The sequence below is a fragment of the Anguilla anguilla genome, chromosome 7 (assembly GCF_013347855.1).
Source record: "Anguilla anguilla isolate fAngAng1 chromosome 7, fAngAng1.pri, whole genome shotgun sequence".
Taxonomy (NCBI): Eukaryota; Metazoa; Chordata; class Actinopteri; order Anguilliformes; family Anguillidae; genus Anguilla; species Anguilla anguilla.
The window spans coordinates 46,398,058-46,416,461 of record NC_049207.1 but is presented as its reverse complement, the minus strand read 5'-3'; the positions used below and the strand labels follow the sequence as shown (position 1 = coordinate 46,416,461).

At 42.2% G+C, this 18,404-nt stretch overlaps 1 protein-coding gene across 2 annotated transcripts in view; it reads left to right on the top strand.

Annotated features, from left to right (window-relative positions):
- The first annotated feature begins 5,629 nt into the window (after positions 1-5,629).
- The window catches only part of LOC118231122 (protein Wnt-7b-like), a 29,063-nt gene continuing 16,288 nt past the window's right edge, over positions 5,630-18,404 (top strand). The window contains exons 1-2 of one of the 2 annotated variants that reach the window (XM_035424640.1): positions 5,630-6,452; positions 14,681-14,907. In XM_035424640.1, the coding sequence (XP_035280531.1) occupies positions 6,382-6,452; positions 14,681-14,907 (298 nt within the window). In that variant the 5' untranslated portion in view covers positions 5,630-6,381. Of the gene's footprint in view, positions 6,453-8,624; positions 9,173-14,680; positions 14,908-18,404 lie in introns of those variants that run through there. The other variant, XM_035424639.1, reaches the window with a different exon arrangement.

Below are 18,404 nucleotides of genomic sequence, written 5' to 3'. Positions count from 1 at the left end.
AAATAAAAATCACATTTAAAAAAACTTGGTATCTATGCAACTGAAATAGATTTTTTCCCCCATTTTTGCTAAAAGCCATTTTTTGGATATGTTGTTGCAACAATTTTAAATGTCCCCAGATTTTTTTGTTTGTTTTGTTTTGGGTCTATAATTTATGTGACAACACATTTCGTTGGAAAATGATTTGGTACAGTAACAATGTGGATTAAATGATGACTTATTTTATTTTTTGCCAAAAGGCATTTCTGTGTTTTGGGGCAATTTTTAATGTCTGCAGATGTTTTGTTTTCTTTGATTTATGTACATCTGTTTTGTTTTAAACTCATGAGTGATATTTAAAAATGCATAAATTGTTCACTGCCCCTTTGATTTGGTTACATCTGTACACACATTTCTGTGTGCCATATTTTTGGATGTTATTTAATATTCATGCGCGAACCAACGATTCAATCTGTAACCATTAAAAAATTGATTTAAGTATCAGGATGATAGTCCTTACAATATGTTCTGCCAGACAGTGACGTGGCACAGCAGCCAGAGAACTGAACTTGCAGGTTCAAATCCTAAATACAGCTCTTCTGTTGTACCCCAGTACATCCCTATAAAATCAGTTTTTGATGCTAAATTGATCTCTTCACTCTTAATATGGTCAAACAATGCAATAGTTTTAACATACCTTCCTGATATCCATCTCACAGCCTGGAAAAATATTGGCTTTAGTGATGTAATTTGTGTCACCAATATAGCCCTGCCCACTCTGGTTTGTGATGCATAGTTGAGTCACTGAGGCCTATTTCAGATGCACAGCCAAGTGCAAGTTCAGTAGACAGCCATCGCTATTAAAAATCTAGGGGAAAAAAAGAGAAAAAATTTAACCCTCCAGCAACTGAGGGATAAATAAAATACAATGACATCAAATTAGAATTTATTGTGCTCTAACTAATATTGAAAGCCTAAATCATTTCAGTAGGCATTAATCTGTATGCTTGATAATCAGTAAATTGATAATCAGTCAAATTTGAACTATGTAAACAGCCTTGGATGAGTAAATCTGTTCAGCCAATGAAAATGTCTTACCTTCCCTGGTCCATCTGAATGAAGAGGGATCCACACTTCTTTTCATAAACTTTTCTTAATCCTCACATCATCTGAGGTTGATCTGTACTTTCTTTCACAGCAGGAAGACCCATGCTCACTAAACATAACACAACAATGTCCGTCTTCTAGAGCTATATTGACTTAATGTCTGTTAAACTTTGGTAGAAATGTCAATTCTTCCCTTTCACATTCAAATCAGTGTAACAGGCTCTGAATGCACGGTACCGTACATCTCCATACACTGTATTTATTGTTTTTGTTGATTAATTCACATGAATTCGTGTTAGCTTTTAAATTCTTTTGCCCCCATCTACTATTAAATCAAAATGGATTCTGCTCTGCGGTTAAAAGAAATATTAAATAAAAAAACAGGACCCTCTTGCGAGCATTCTTCTTTGTCACATACCCCATGTGTATAACACGTGTATTTGAAAAAAAATGTTTTTCTTTCTGTGGGGATAGCTTTCTGTCCACCTGACTTCAATTTAAAATGTCTGGATGCAGAACATGTGACTAATCCTTTCTATAATGTCTAATGGGTTTCCAATATCCTGTATAAAATTTCCGATGGAAGTAGTGCTGCAGAAAAGTAGATACATGCACACAACCTGATTATTTCCAGATTCTATCATCCCTGAATGTTGAGATTAAAAGTTACCAAAGATGCCCTAGTCCACAGCTTTGGATAAGGATGCTAGAGTTAATTAGCTAGTTAGATTTGTTCATTATGTAAAAATGGTTTGTAAAAAAAAGACAGGTCAAAATAGCTCTCAAATAACACAATCCATTAAACAACAAACACACTCAGTGAGTTTGCGGGTATTCCGCAGATTTAACTTACAATGCATATAAATTACAATACATTATTCATGTCCCCATGAGTACCACAGAATTGAATGTAAATGAGGGTAAATGTATCTTAGATGACGAAAAGGATCTGGTGAATCTTCCAGAATCCGGTTTCATGATTGGCCTTCCTGTAAAAAAAGGGTGGAGCTCTTGTCATGCTACAGTGCAGTCCATCCCATACTCCATGTTCTCTGTTTAAGTTCTATACTCCAGCAGATTGGATCAGAAATGAAACAATGAACATGCGGTTAATTTGTAGACAGTCAACATTAATTTGATGGTATTTACATCCTTTTCAGGTGAACCTTGTAGGAATTACAGTCCTTTTATATATAGTTCCTCCATTTTACAGGAAAGAAGAAAGTGTGGAGAAAGAAAGAAATTGCTGAGGATCCAAAGCATTCCCCTTCATCTGTGAAACATGGTGGAGGTAGCGCTATGTTTCAGGCATGTATGGCTGCCACTGTAACTGGCTCATTTGTCTTCATTCATGATGCTACTGCCGACAGCAGCAGCAGGATGAATTCTAAAGTGTACAGAAAGGTCTCATCTGCTCAGATCCAACCAGTTGCCTCAAAACTCACTGGACGGCACTTTACCTTGCAGCAGAGCCATAACCCCAAACATACTGCTAAAGAAACCAAGGAGTTTTTCAGGGCCAAAACGTGGAATATTCTTGATTGGCCAACTCAATCACCTGCCCTGAATTGGCTTCATTTGCTGAAGACAAGACTGAAGGGACAAAGCACTCGAAATAAACAGGAACTGAAGACAGCTGTAGTGCAGGCTTGGGAAAGCACCACTAGGGAAGACACTCAGCATCTGGTGATGTCTATGGGTCACAGACTTCAGGCAGTCATCAAATACAAAGGATCTGCAACCAAGTACAAAACATGACCCCTTTTTTGAGTTCATGTTGATTTTTCCAATTACTTTTGGTCTACCTAAAATGGGGGAACTACGTATTAAAAGGGCTGCAATTCCTACATGGTTCACCCAATATGGATATAAATATCCACAAATTAAACCCGACAGTCTGCACTTTAAGCCCATATTCATTGTTTAATTTCAAATCAAGTGTGCTGTAGTACAGACCCAAAAACAAAACAAAATACTGTATCTGGTGCTTCTGTTGAGTCCGTGGTAAAACAGAATTCAGTATCTGGTGCGTCTGTTGAGTCTGTGGTAAAACTTCCATGCAGGCGCTCAGCCCTGAGAGAAATGGGAGATTGAATTATTCCAGATACAAACATTTCAAATAAAGACTACACGTCATTTTGGGGGTTTTCCAGCCCCAGACCAGTTCTGACGCATGCGTTCCTCGAGGGAAACCGACACAAGCGTCACTCTGCTCCCTCACGCTGAATCGATGCGGACACCCTCCGCCTCATCTCGCAAAGCATGCGCCAGTTGCAAGATGCTCCAATTTGATGTGCTGGCATCCGTCCATCTCTGTGACTGGCGCAAGGACCACCATTTTAAATGTGCAGCAATCGAATTGTGGGTTGAAAATAAAACGTGGACAAAACGCAGCTAACGTTGTACTTAATCTGCACTAAATCTCTGCCCAAACACTGAAGGCGGCCGGATGCCTTTGGCAGGAAAGAGGGGACCTCAGGAACCGGCTTCCCACTGCAGAGACATGGCCCAGCATTTCTGATTCCTGCTAATCGGCCAGTTATATACAGAACAGCTTAGATCAGGGGGCTCCAAACCCTGGTCCTGGAGAGCCACAGGGTCCACTGGGGTCCCCAGTCCTGGTCCTGGAGAGCCACAGGGTCCACTGGGGTCCCCAGTCCTGGTCCTGGAGAGGTGCATGGTATGTCACCCTATGTGTAGGGCTGTGGAAACGGTCATCACCGGTGAAGTCAGGATCAGCTTCTGGTGCGTTCGCGATTCCGAGGCCTAGCACTACGACTGAACACGTGACCCCACGTGACCCCAAAACCCCAGACTCATAACCCCCAGACTAAAGCTAAACCATGCAGCCTTTCCTGTCCGACGTCAACAGACCCGAAGCGCTGAACCGGTGATCGCGTTCGTGATCTTCAAATTCAGCCACGTCTGACGCTCCAAAAAAACACATATGGCGTACTTTCTTCTTCTCAGTGGGCAGAGGGTAGTCCAGGGAGATCGGCGGCCTGTCCGGAGTGGGGAAAGGGTTAGAAAGCCTGGGGGGTCTTGGAGGAACTGTTCTGCTTGAGCAGTTGTCCACAGTGCCCTGTGGGGAGGGCGAGATGCCTGCTGCAGGGTTTGGCCTCCCTGTAAAAAAATCTTTTTTCCCCCATTCAGCCGTGAGCCAGTTCCAATTGACAACACTCCCAAACAAACAGAAAGATGCCCAGTCGGTCTTCTTATTTAGTTTCTAGTCAAGAGTACTTAATATTTTAAAGACAAGGAGACATACCCTCTGACCCGTGCCAAAAAGATCCTTTTTTCTTCTTTTTTGCGTTCTGCTTCAAAAAAAAGAGAGAGAGAAAACTAAAGGGACACATTATCTGTGGAACTTAATAGCACTATTGTGTAGCCTTTGAACAGTTAATTCACTGCTGAACTTGGTTCTGGCTTAGGAAAGAGTGGCAGATCTTGGTTAATGTGACTGTTTTTATGAAAAATCTCTTCTGTGATATGAGGGCACATGTCTGTGTGAATTGCTGTCACCTAAAACCAAAATCTGCATCTGTAGGCCACCTCCTGTGGCTAAAAGAAAAGCATTGAAATGCTTTGTCTCAGTAGTCTGCTGGGACATACTGCATAAAACCATTTGTCTGTTGAACACAAAAGTAAATTAAAAACACCCTCCCCCATTAACCACTTCCACCACCACCATTTCAATGCACACAAGCTGTCACATATGTAAAAAGAACATTTTTTTGAAGTGGGACTCTTCATTTCATTCCCTGCAGATTTTGTGTTTAAATGAATAATTCAAAGAGCATGTCCAATAAAACAATATAAACATCTTCTGTGTTAAATCTCCACTTATAGAATGAATTACATCCGTTTAAACATATACAAAACTATTTCATTTTAGTTTGACCTACCATTGGACGTGTAGGCCCCTATATTGCGAGATAGGACAAAAATCTACTACGCAAAACGAAAATCATTAGTCTTGGATTTATTTTACGCAGTTCGTATTTTATGCTTCTTAATGCTGTGACTATCGTCCGAACGCACTGATTAACGCACTGTTGGCGTTGAAGTTATCACGCTCGTTTTGTGTTTCACATTAGGGTTGTTCTAAAGATAATTCACGCTTCTCGCCACACGGGGGAGTCCTGTTGCGGTTTCAAACATCAGAATAATCACCCGAGGGAAATGATAGGAACCTTGATTCCCAGGTAGGCTACTGAACGGTATTTATGGGCGTCTGTTAAGGGGCTGCGTGAACTTTCTCCCCTCCTGTCATATCCTGTCCTGTTTCACTACCACAAACTAATGCCTCCATTTACAAGAATACAAATTGGCAGAAATTAATAAAGACGTAAATTTAACAATTACAGTTGAGACAATAAATATTTTGATGACCAAATTAATCCTAACACGTTGTTCTAACAACCTCGAGTCAATAGTCCTGCTGGAAACAAAGCGGTCTCTGGTCATTTTTTGTCCAGACGTCTCATACTTCTAGATGGTGCCGGAACACTGCGTTCTCTAGCCTGATACAGCAGCCCTGCAACAGTTTATATTTTCGAACGGGGTATTATTGAGAAGGATTGGTTAACATATATCGATGGCAATTCATCAGGGAATATGGCTACACAGGTTTAAAGAGACTGATCATTTCGTTAATTAATTTTTATCATTTTAGGAGCAAATTAAGAATGCGCGTCATTGTTAGAAATTCCGGGACTAGTAGCTATACAACAGCTGCAAGGCTTTTTCGCTGCCCGCCCCAAATTCCGAACATCTACCATGATTAAGTAAAGGAGGCGTGGATTGTGTTTTCTGTTACCTGCTTAATAATACCTGCAGCTACACGGAAAGAATTTAAGATGTCGTCGAAGTGCAGGGACGCAACTGATGCCAGGGTCTAGTAAAAAAAAAAGCGTAGCACGTCCCCGGTCACAAATGTGGAGACTGCGCAGAGAGAAGTTTACCTGAGGAAGGTAAAAGCGAGAAGACACATCACCTATTTTGCTTTTTTTCTTCTTCTTCACAAAGTGTGGGACAAAACAAACAACTTATTAGTTCAACTAATTCCGCGCCCCAATTTTTGGCTTTCGTTTTTAACGCCTCACTCGGCTCGGATCAGTCTGCAGTCCACTTGAAAAGCTGTGTGGTTTACCGTGGATTTTTTAAATCAATTTGATTTCGCACTCGCATGTTTTAAAGAACTTCAACATCTGGTGGTTAAGGCGAATTCCAAATATGAAGACACGCGGGACCAAATTTGCTTCATGAAGGGCTCGCCTTGAAGCTTCCAAGAACATGCACAAACCTTTTCGGCTGTGGATTCCCAGCGTGTTTTTGTGTTTCAGCGTCATCTACTTACGACTTGGGTGAGTGTAATTAACCCAAGAATCCTGCAAACTACATAGAAACATGAAGGGGAAAACATGTCCTTGTGTGCTGGTGACACCACCTGTAGACATGCTACTACTTACATGCTTTTGCTCACCTTTTTATTAAAGGATTGTTGAATGTGCGTTCATCTTTTTAGAGAACTATGTTGACACGTTGTCGAAGTATTAGACCAGAATAACGGACACCATGACGCACGTTAAAAGAACGACCCCCCCCGAAATCCTCTTGCAACACCGAGAACCTGCGCCTGTGCGGTAACATCCATCAAACCGCTCTGCTGAAGTGAACTTGACACCGCTCTGCCTGTGGGAGATGAAAGATCGTGCGCGCGTCATTTATTAAAAGGTTTGCGATATGGTTTTGTTTGAAGTACTAAACGCTAAATTTAACTTTTCATTACAGAAGTGTCAGACACTATTTGTCCATCTATTCACAACCTGGCTCTACCTGCTGTCTTCACCCGGTTCCAGCACACCTCGTAGCATACCTTCATTAATAGCGGTAGGCTGAGTTGTATTTCCACATTCCTTTACACAAATTGAGTTTTTTTTTTTTGTTTAGTTTTTTTTAATACCTGTTTTGCAATACCTCGCATTCCTTCTTGACCGCAATAATCCCTTTAATCGACATTGCATCTGCATTGCACAATTTATTAGCTTAAAATAGGCATACATAAACAAACACGTCACAAAATTAATAGCTTTTAATTTTTTTATCTTTGGACCTGTCAAAATAAAAACACGTTCGGATTTAGATTATAGTATTTTCATTATTGCATATGATTGGTTAATGTTTTAAAAAGCTCTTGTGGACATTCAAAACAATTCCAGTGTTGGGGACAATCAAATGAACTGTGAAATCTTTGTTAAACCTACTATATTCATATTTCGTTCATACTAATGACAAGTCATTTTTTTATTATTATTAATGCATAAATGCGAGCATGTTCTGTGCAATTCTAACTGAATCTCCTCACTCTCCCTTACTGTACTGTCGCGTTTTAGCTTCTCCAAGAAGAATTTTTCATGGATAAAAGTCTTCGTGAAGGCCGTCAGATAAAGATAAGGGGAAAACCACGGTCAGTTTCATTTACACAGTCTAGGCAACATTGCGGATGGAAATTTATGTTTAATTGTATAATTCGAAAAATATTTCACGTTGTCATTTCCAATATACTTTAATAAAGAGTAGGCCTATGCAAACAATTTGTATTAGAATTATTTTGGTAGGCCTACGTGATACGTGTAAAGAAAGTTATATTTCTATTTATGATATCTGATCCATAAATGCAATGATTATCACTGTATTGAAATGTACATCCGCTGGAACGTCGAACTGAAAATATCATTCCATAGGCCAATAGGGTATGTCTTATAGTTTTTACCATACAAAATAGCCTATACTATAGGAAGTCGTTATTGACGTCCTTACCTGGCTGTGACCCCATCTATATGACAGACGTGAACCTGAACTCTGGCAATCTAACATTCTTTTTCCGCACGAACCTTGACATACAAATAGTGCACAAGGTCATAGAGTTTCTTTAGTATTCCCGGGTCTTTGTCCCAGGGTGATTTGGACGCATCCAGTTCACGCCAAAAGCAGCATTGCCAGATACCTCACACTTTGACAAAGGCTAGGCAGTTGTATTTACATCTGGCCCACCTATCCTTCTTCTGAGTTAGCCACCCAAGTTAGCAACGCCGCGAGCAGGAATTGCGGACTTCAGCATATGGAAGTCTGAAATTTTAAATTAAGTGTCAAGATATGCAGGCTTATTTGTGAAAACATAAGAGTGCATTTTCATTTTGTATATTCAATAGGCGGAAAATTAGAGCGCTCAATTTTGTATATTCTTTGAAATAGCTGTGTGTGTGTCATATCCCCATTTCCACTGGAGCGAAACATGCATTCTTGCCATGCCTGCATTTGCATATTGTGTGATAATGCCGCAGTGTTGGGTTATTATACTTCAGAAGGGCAACAGTGACAAGTGCAGGTTTGTGTACCGAAAAAATAGAAAATGCACACGGAGTACACGCAGAAGAGGTGCTGAATGAGAAGTATCGTAGGCTACAGTCTACATAGTTCAGTAGTAACTTCGGTGAAGGTTGGTGAAGTTTGTTTATACAGTGTTGATCCGTTGAATGGGCGAAATGGTTGCGGGACGCCAGATGAGTGTCGCCCTATTGTGCCGTAGTGTTTCATAAGTGGGCGGATTGCAGCGTCTCCCTGCCCAATGGCAGCCCCGACTCTCACGACAGAAGAGAAAGGCACGTTTCTGCCGTCCAAAATCCCTTAAACCATCATTATTCCGGCTCGCGAACCACACTCTGTGACAGCCCTCTGCAGCGGAGAGATGACAGACTCAGTCCGCGAGCCCGCAGCTCCGTCACGGCCCTGGGCGCTTGGAGCGGGGCAGAACGAGCGCTGAAGCGAACGCCGCCGAACGGATCAACACTAAACACGCGGAAAGGCGGTGCCTTTTCTGCTCTGCAAGGAGACATAAAAAAGTGCAAGAGGAATAAGGAATTACATTTTTCTGCAACTTATTTTCCCTTTCTTTCGTTTTGAACACGGCCAAAGGAAGCGGCCGTTTGTTCAATGTCACCATGATCATCTTCTCGTCACGCAGTGTACTGCTGTCAGTGTATTATCCACAGATATTTCTCATCCTCACTAGCGGTAGCTACCTGTAAGTTGACCTCATTAAGATTTTAATTGCTTCTGTGTGCTTGCATTTCATTTATAATTACAATAGGTACGGGGACTGGAATTTTGAACATGACGTTTACCACTCTTTATTTTATAGCATTATAGCCTACGCTATTTTAAACTTGCAAACATGCAATGCGCATGTTGGATGGCTGATCAAACTGCGAAAAGTTTAATGGACGGATAGTTTTTACATATGGCTAGTGATTGTGTGTAGTCTAAAGATAATTCATCATTCATCATTTCATGTTAATTAAAGCAAATATTCTATATTAAATATTTATATAAGCATAATTAGGTGGACCTGTTGATATTTCTGTGTCGGAGTTCGCCACTAAGGCAGGTCGAGTTTGTAAACTTACTTCGATGTAGGCTATAGCAGAAATCATGAACGCATCAACATGTTCGTGTTTTTTGTATTATTTTTGTTTTTACCCAGAAATGCTGTTGCTTTTTTTTTTTTTTTTTTTTTACAACCTACAAGTTTTTTAAATTGACAGTTTTTTAAAGCGATTAAACTCCACGATAAATGCATTCCACAACAATATTTTAGGTGTTATGGGCATATGTGTATATTTAAGAGAATAAATATAATAAATAATTGTTAGCTTACTATGTACTGATTATAAAACATTTTAAATGTCTCGATCATTTCCCGTATCTGATTTAAAAAAATGACTGCACAGCAAAATGTTCAGTGTAAAATCAACTCAGATAGATTCCTTTTAACTATAAAATAATATAACATCTGCTAGTGGTGATTTAACACTGGAAGACGTTCAGAAAAAACGAGCGAAATGAGCAGGAATTCATTTTTTTAAAAGGGAGGAATGATGTTGGTGTATTTGGGCCTGTTCGCTTTGCGGTGACTGTTACCTGTCAATGCTCACGGGAAAGGACTGCGCCTAATTCATTACATCACCGCGCGCTTACACGCGGCTCCCGGAGATTATCATTTAAAAGCCACATCTGGAAAAGCGGTAATAAAACATGGTCACAGGCACGCTGCCTTTGATTGACACAAGTCCTCGTAATTACGTCGTTATAACAGAATTTAAAAATCCAGGTCTGGATCTGGTCGCTGGAGAACGTTTATTTTTCGCCTTTATAATAATTACTGAACCATACCTTTAATCTTTGTACTTAAATCCAGACTCGATGCTAAAATAGATGTGGTTTATGGTTAGAATTTTGTTTTAAAAAGTGGGCATGCTTATGTTTAGTTTTGGTAGAAACGACATACCATTGTTTGTTTTTATAATTTAAACCTGCTTTATTCGGATTATGGCAAATTTGATACGTTTTTAGGGAAGGGGGTTGTTTCAAATGTGCGTGGAATATAAAAGAGCCAGGATGTGGTTCTCCATCCTTGGGCTTTCCAACTCCATATCCAGCGTTTTCTGTGTTTTCTCACAATGATTTATGGGGAACATGAGTGGTGGGCCGCATAGAACGCTGTCTAGAGCGCGAGGCGTTGCTAAGGCCTTATGTACTGTAGCAACAGGATGTGACAGTTAATCGGTCCGTAAGCAGTACTGCCATTATCCTCACCTTTAAGAGAAAAATACCAAGGTGGTTAAAATCAGCTTGAAAAAGCTCCTCGAGATGCTACAAAGAGTCAAAATTTTAATTTCACAGTGTTAAACCAACTATGACAGAGTACATTTGATCCCTCTTAGACCCATACAAACTCTGTAAAAGTTGAATGAACACAGCCTTTTACTGCGATTGATAGATTACCGACTAAAGACATTTATCATTTTCCCTTCTTTTACTGTAAGGAGCATATAGAATTTTTTTTTAACCCCATACAGGTCTGAAAATATTTGTTGGACAAATGAGCAATGTTCAGCATTTTAACAACTTAAATATTAACACAATATAACGACAAAATCCAGTGAACAAGAATGAATGTTATTGCGTTTCCAGTCGGCAAGACCGAAGAAGTTTTGAAGTGTTGATAGTTCAGGATGCTTGTTCCATATTGCATACATGCATTTATTTCAGTAATGCAAAACTACTTTACTGAGGCTTGGAGGTCTCAGTCTCAGGATGTTGCAAATTGGCAGCCTTGGGAACATTCATTTCATGTATTTGATTTGAAAGGATGTTTAACACAGACACAGGTTTAGTTTGGTCTGTGTGGTGATCTCTGGGTTAAGCTCAGTATATGTGGTGCATTCATGCATAGACGCAAATGGCAGACACCCTTGCTTACACTCACGGCTTTGGCACACTGATGCACCCAATCAAACAGACTGTACAGTGCACGGGACACTGCACCACACCGCAGGATTTTCTGTGGAAAATCAACTCCGATAGAGTAATTTTGACTGTAATAGAGTACATGTGGTCCCTTTTGGACTCGTATGGACTGTTCGTTTATCCAACGCTGAGAATGTTGCTGTGTACTGCAGAACACACGAGGTCGGTCTGTTATGTGGCATGCTTTTGATCAGATGTGGTCTTGCGTGTGCCTTTTGCTTGGATTGTGTAGTATTTTTTTGTGTGTGTTTTTTTTTTTTGTGATTTGCTTCTATGTGATTCACACAAACCAGAACTCTGGCTACTCTGCCGACCCGTGCACGAGTCTGATGTTAAATAATCACCACAGGAGACGTTCAGGGGATGGGAATGTGAGTGAGTGAGGTTAGTGAGTGCACGAGTCGGTTCATTGGTTCATGAGTGAGTGAGTGAGTGAGTGAGTTAAGTTAGGGAGAGAGTGACTGAGTTATGTTTGGGAGTGAGTTACATTAGTGAGAGAGTGAGCGAGTTAAGCTAGTGAGTGAGTGAGTTAAGTTAGTGAGTGAGTAAGTGAGTGTGTGAGTGAAGTTGGTGAGAGAGTGAGTGATCCAGACTACTGGTTCAAGTCATTGCATACATATTTGTACACTAAGCCAGGCATAGCTAATTCAATCAAATGGCAAGAAGGTTTGCCAGTAATATTGAATAGAAACTTATTTTTGTCATGCTAAATCTCAGAATGACAATATTAAACATAATAAAAAGCCATAAAATGCATAATATGTATATAATTGTGTGAAAAACACTTGATTATGAATTTAATATATCCAGGCCTATGTGGGTTTGTGCACTCTGCAGAATGTTTTCATTGGCGGAACAGTAGAAAACCATAAATATCAGATCTGTTTTTCAAATAATTACATGACCATTCAAATTTTCATTATGAAAAATCCTAAAACAATATATTTATTGAATTATATTATTTACTCAGAATTATCTCCTCATAATAATGGTGCGATATATAATAAGTGCTATGTGATACAGTGTCTGGGGTTGTGTGGGCACCGATTCAATATCGAGTAATGAATCAAAATATCTTTACATTAGCAAACCGCAGAAAGTAAAATATACCTTTTAATTTCAATGCAGTAGATGAGCTCTCTTCTTCTGCAAACCACATTGGTGGAATTGGAAAGGGGACAGGAAAAAGGCAGTTTAAAGTCTGGTATTGGCCTCCCCAGCCTGAGTGAGTGGTGAATAAGCCCAGGTGGCTGTACTGTACGGCGCCTCCTGCCTGCTTAATCTAAGAGGGCTCTGGTGAGGACAGCAGGAAAGAGAAGAGAGACAGTCACTCACCTGTAGGCAAGCAGAACAGCATCAGGGCCACGCCTACAACACCAATCTGTAGAACCAGAACTTGTGTGTGGGTGTCTCTGTGCTGGACCGGTCCAAGGTAGAGACTTACAGTGGTCTTAGGGACACCGGTTTCTGTTTTCACCCTAAAATCCAACCAGAAACCAATTCAGACCCAAGAAATCAGGCGAAGGGGAGTTAGCTGTACAATCAAATGCTTTAACTGACCAATTGAGTGTTGAGAAACAGTAGAAAGACCTTGTAGCTCACCAGGACATGTTGTCTGTCGGTCTGGAGGGCTGCGACGTCTGAAGATTTAAATCCAGTGCTGGATGGCCACGTTGTCTGCATGTTTAACTCCAGTCCTGGAGGGCCACAGTGTCTGCATGTTTAACTCCAGTCCTGGAGGGCCACAGTGTCTGCATGTTTAACTCCAGTCCTGGAGGGCCGCAGTGTCTGCAGGTTTAACTCCTGTCCTGGAGGGTCACAGTGTCTGCAGGTTTAACTCCAGTCCTGGAGGGCCGCAGTGTCTGCAGGTTTAACTCCAGTCCTGGAGGGCCGCAGTGTCTGCAGGTTTAACTCCAGTCCTGGAGGGGCCGCAGTGTCTGCAGGTTTAACTCCAGTCCTGGAGGGCCACAGTGTCTGCAGGTTTAACTCCAGTCCTGGAGGGCTGCATTGCTTGCGTCAGCTGAGGTGGAGAGGGCAGAGATTATTAAACCAGGTAATCTGAGTAGATGAGTCGATGGACAGGATGACAAGGCCCGGTTGCCAAAACACCACAGAACCCTCTATTCCTAGAAATAAGCCCCATAAGATGGTTCATTTTATCAGGTCAGTGACCATAGGCCTACTTGCTAAGTACTGCATGTGTCCATGTGCCATGGACACGCGTCCAATAATAGAGTAAAAACATATTGTGTGTGACTCCTTGGATATGAACTGAACCGTGTGGCACTTTGTGGCACCTCATTTGTGCCTGGAAATAATTCCAACCACGCTACAAACCATTTGCGTCAAACCGCACTGTCACATGCCAAACCCTCACTGGGGGAGCACTGGCTGAAAGGAATATTAACAACATGTATTCATGTTCTGCTTGGGGTGCTGTTCTTTGGAATCGTTTTGCAAAGGGATGCATTCCGCTGGCAAACAATTTAGAATTTGGAATAAGAAAAAAATATTGGAATTAGTACATTGATTGGTCGATTGACTGAACTATGAATTGATGGGTTGACTGATTAATGGATTGATTTACTGATTGCGTAATTAACTGACTGACTGATTTATGGATGTATTGGTCAATTGCTTCAAGCAGCTTCCAGAAAGTGAAATGTGGAGTTAATTTATGGTGTCGATGCTCAGAAGTAAAACATTTTTAGTCATCCTGGAGAGCCACAGTGTCTGTAAGATTTGCAGTCTGCTAGTCTGTTTGCACCTTAAAATCAAGACACCAGGTGAGGTGGGCTACCTGTGTAACCAGCTGCTTTAACAGATCAATTGAGTGCTAATAAATGACAAAACCTGCAGACCCATAACGTTCTAGGACTCAGGTTGTTGACTCCAGCAGACACATGGCTCTCCAGAACCAGGGTTTGGGACCCCAGCAGACCCTGTAGATCTCCAAAACCAGGGTTGGAGATCTGAGCAAACCTTGTGGCCCCCTGGGGCCAGGGCTGGGGATCCCTGCAGGTCCAGTGACTCTCCAAGACTAGGGTTGGGGACCCCAGAACACCCTGTGGCTCTCCAACACCAGGATTGGGGACCCCAGCAGACCTTGTGGCCCCCCGAGGCCAGGCTTGGGGCCCCCTTGCTTTAAGAGAAGACTCACCCAGAGGTGTGGATCTGTACAGCAGTCCTGAGCACCGCGTTTGTCTCTGTCTTTCCTTGACAGGGCGCTTTCCTCAGTGGTGGCACTGGGGGCCAACATCATCTGCAACAAGATCCCCGGCCTGGCCCCGCGTCAGCGAGCGATCTGCCACAGCCGCCCGGACGCCATCATCGTCATCGGCGAGGGCGCCCAGCTGGGCATCAATGAGTGCCAGTACCAGTTCCGCTACGGCCGCTGGAACTGCTCCGCCCTGGGCGAGAGGACCGTCTTCGGCCAGGAGCTGCGAGTAGGTCAGTGTGAAGCCGCCATTCGCCGCTGGGGCCCGATGGGGCCCGTCTTTGGAGTCTTTGGTCTTTTCTGTTCTGTTATGAATATAGAAAATGGAATTTTGCACATTCTTTCTCCAAAGTCTATTGTACATTAAATACATTTAAAAGAATATAATCAATAATAATCAGCTTCATAGAGATTTTTGGAGGAGAAGAAAAATTCAGTGGCTTAGACAGTTTTAGTGTTCATGGCACCTCTATGCTTTTTTGGTGCGTTTGGCTCTGTTATAAATGAGTAAAAAGTGTGTGTTCATGTCTTAATCTGTAGTTTTCGCACCTCCAAAAAAACCAATAGGCCTAATTTTTTAAATAATTATTTGCATCTTCTTTTTTTTATCTTTTCATTTGAGCACTTTTAGAGACGGAGGGAGACTCTTTTCCTTACTCGTAGCATTCTTTATCTGCATTCCCCTCATCGGTTTGGCGGCAGGTCCTGCCCTCTCTTGCTTATGCTGTTCTGTTATGATCGGTTCCATTGCTGTGAACTGCGGTGCAGTCTGGTGCAGTGTTTGTGTTCAGAGCAGCGCATGGTTGGTTGCACAGTAAAAAAGGCGCGTTTCCTGTGGTAAGGGAAGAGGTGCAGGTGTCGCGGTTGTTGATGGCTCTACGAAAAATCTCTTGTTTTTCGGAGTGTGATGACTGACCTTTTTCAAAGGTCACCCCTTGTTTGTCCTTTGTGCCGTTTTTGTAACAGACCTGCTGATTTCACAGTAAAATGTTCAGGGTTAAATCCTTATGCAATTCCTTTACAGTTTTAAGAACATTTGCTCTTTAGGACCTAATTTGGAACTTCCTCATCCTCACCTCCATACACAGTAAATTTATGAGGTAATTAACACTCATCACTTGTTTTGTAGGAGAGGATGTGCTTATCTACACCTGTCTACACTCGACAGTATAGATATCAGCTATGAGCCAGAACACAAAAAAATGGGATGATGTCATGAAACTTGCTTTTGCCATAAATATTCCCATTACTCTCAGGAAAAGAAAACTCCCCCACAGACAGGCAGAGCATGCCTCATCCGCTTGTACTCTTTCATATTAACCCTAGTTTCGGACTAAACTCTTCATCTACTTCCCAACTGGAGAGAGAGGTCTGACATTATTATGCATGAAAGACCAGAGAAGCGCATTGTCTCTCTCCCTACCTTCCTCCATCTCTCTCTCTCTCTCTCTCTTACTCTCCCTCCCTCTCTCCCTCACACTCTGTCCTGCCTTTACTCAGATACTGCTCAGTTGGTCATTTTTTAGTTCAGCCGAATAACATTTGCGTTCCAAGAAGGGAATAATCAGGTTATTGTGTGTTACAGAACCCTGCTAATTCTGATTCAAGGGAAAAAAATTAGTTTCTGAAAATACCTGTAATTTTACATTCAGGCCATTGCAATTGGAATATTGCAACTATAAATACATTTCATATAAGAACACTCCATGGCTGGCAAGCGTCCTTGATTGACAGGATGTCACGTATGACGGATTGATGGAGCAATAGATCAAAGCCTCTTTACAGTGGTTTCAAATACCCTACAACAATTTCTCCATTGAGGAGAAAACTCTTCTGTGTTTTCCAAAGAGATCAGACTGCCAAATAAAACCTGCACAAAGGGAGGCATTAACGTGGGAGGGGGGAGGGAGTCCGATGCTGAGTGCGTCTCACAGAGGATTTTCTGGCAAGTGTGCATTTCAAACAGGTGTGTGACCGGCACACCTCGATCCGCCGATGCGTGTCGAAAACAGACACTATGTGCCAAGTGGATAAAAAACTATAAATGAGTAATTGTACGACACGCAGTTCAAAGACATGCAATTAACTGCTTAAGGCTTTCAGCTGTTCTGGTTCGGTGTATCATTTCAGCCATCAAAAGGATAAGGAGGCAAACCTGCACAGGTAGATTCATATCACTTCTTACACAAGTATGCATACCTGGACTTAAAATGAACCAGCGAAAAAGTAGTAGGAGATTATGCGCAAACATGCATATAGCGCCTTTTATTGTACTTTTTAAGTGCTTTTCAGGGGCGATTTCACGGGCGCAATTATACCCTGCACTTCCTCATAACTGATGCTTTCAACAAACCGTCGTGGAGTTTAAATGTAGAAAAGCTAACGGCCCCATGTCTATGAACCCATTCAACCCCCCCCCGCCCCCCCCCCCCCCCCCCCCCCCCCAATGAGTTATAGCCGCGAGACTGACTCGGTGAGTAACCCCCGGAGACGGCGCTCCGCGGCACGGTGGCGACGCGGCGCGTAAGACACGGGCGCGGGTATCCTGGTGACGTCGCCATGGCGACCTGAGAAACGTGGGAGGTGGGGGGTGGGGGGTGGGTTTGGAATGCGGGGGGCCTCCGCGGGTTACGGAGTGCGGAGTGTGCGGTGCGAAATGTAGGCGCGCTTACTCGGTCTACCTTCGCTGCCTCGTAAAATGCGTGGGACGGGTTTGGCGGGTGATGTCAGCAGAGGTAGAGACATCTCTGGGTGCGTGCGCCAAGGCTCGACACAGCGCTGGCTAAGCTCTACAGCAGGGGTCTGTAACCCCGGTCCTGGAGAGCCACAGGGCCTGTTGCTTTTCCATTTCAACAACCCGTTCAGACCCAGAACGCTCAGCGAGGAGATAAGTTCTAAGTTGCAACGAAAACCAGCAGACCCTGTGGCTGTCCAGGAAACCAGGAGCACAGCCGCGATCGTTTAATCCGCCTTTTAAAAAGCTGCTACCTGTTCTGCCAAGTGATTGCAATGTAACGATTGTAAAACGACATGCCAATACATCACAAATATCTTAACTTCCTCGTTTTGCATCCTTGATTCTTGCACTACACAGCAAATGGCTTAGTAATGGAAATTTCTCTGCCTGTCGTTGAAATCTCCTTTTTTAAATAAAAAAAAAACAAAAAAACCTGGTATTGCATTTTTACATTTTGCGCTCACAAAAAAAATGTTTATCGTCTCGGCTGAATGACAGTCATGTCAATTATTGTATAATCAAAGCTGTGTTTACGAAAACCAGGGAAGACAGACGGTATGCATTAAAGTCCGACGCAAGTGCCCAGAACATTGCGCTAACGCAGCGGCACTTATGTTTTCACATTTAGTGAATTGCATTCCTGCGTATCGGATATCTGAGATGCGAAGGAATTTGGCACGGTGCGATTCCCTTTTTTTTGTTTATTTCTCTGCGCAAACTGTATTCTGCATTTCTGCATTCCTTCCAATCCAGCGCTTTTATTTTTAAATCACGAACAATAAGAATCAGAACTGGCTTTCTCATGGCCAATTGCAGCATAAATTGATTTTAAAAAATGAGCCACCGATGGAGATTATAATGACATTGTCCATTTTCGCATGGATATCGTATGTGAATATGTGGCTGAAAGTTTGTTCCATAGTGCTCATCCACTGTGGCTCTGTTATTAGTAAAACTGGCTCATGACAGGAAGCTACACCAGGAAACACAGGG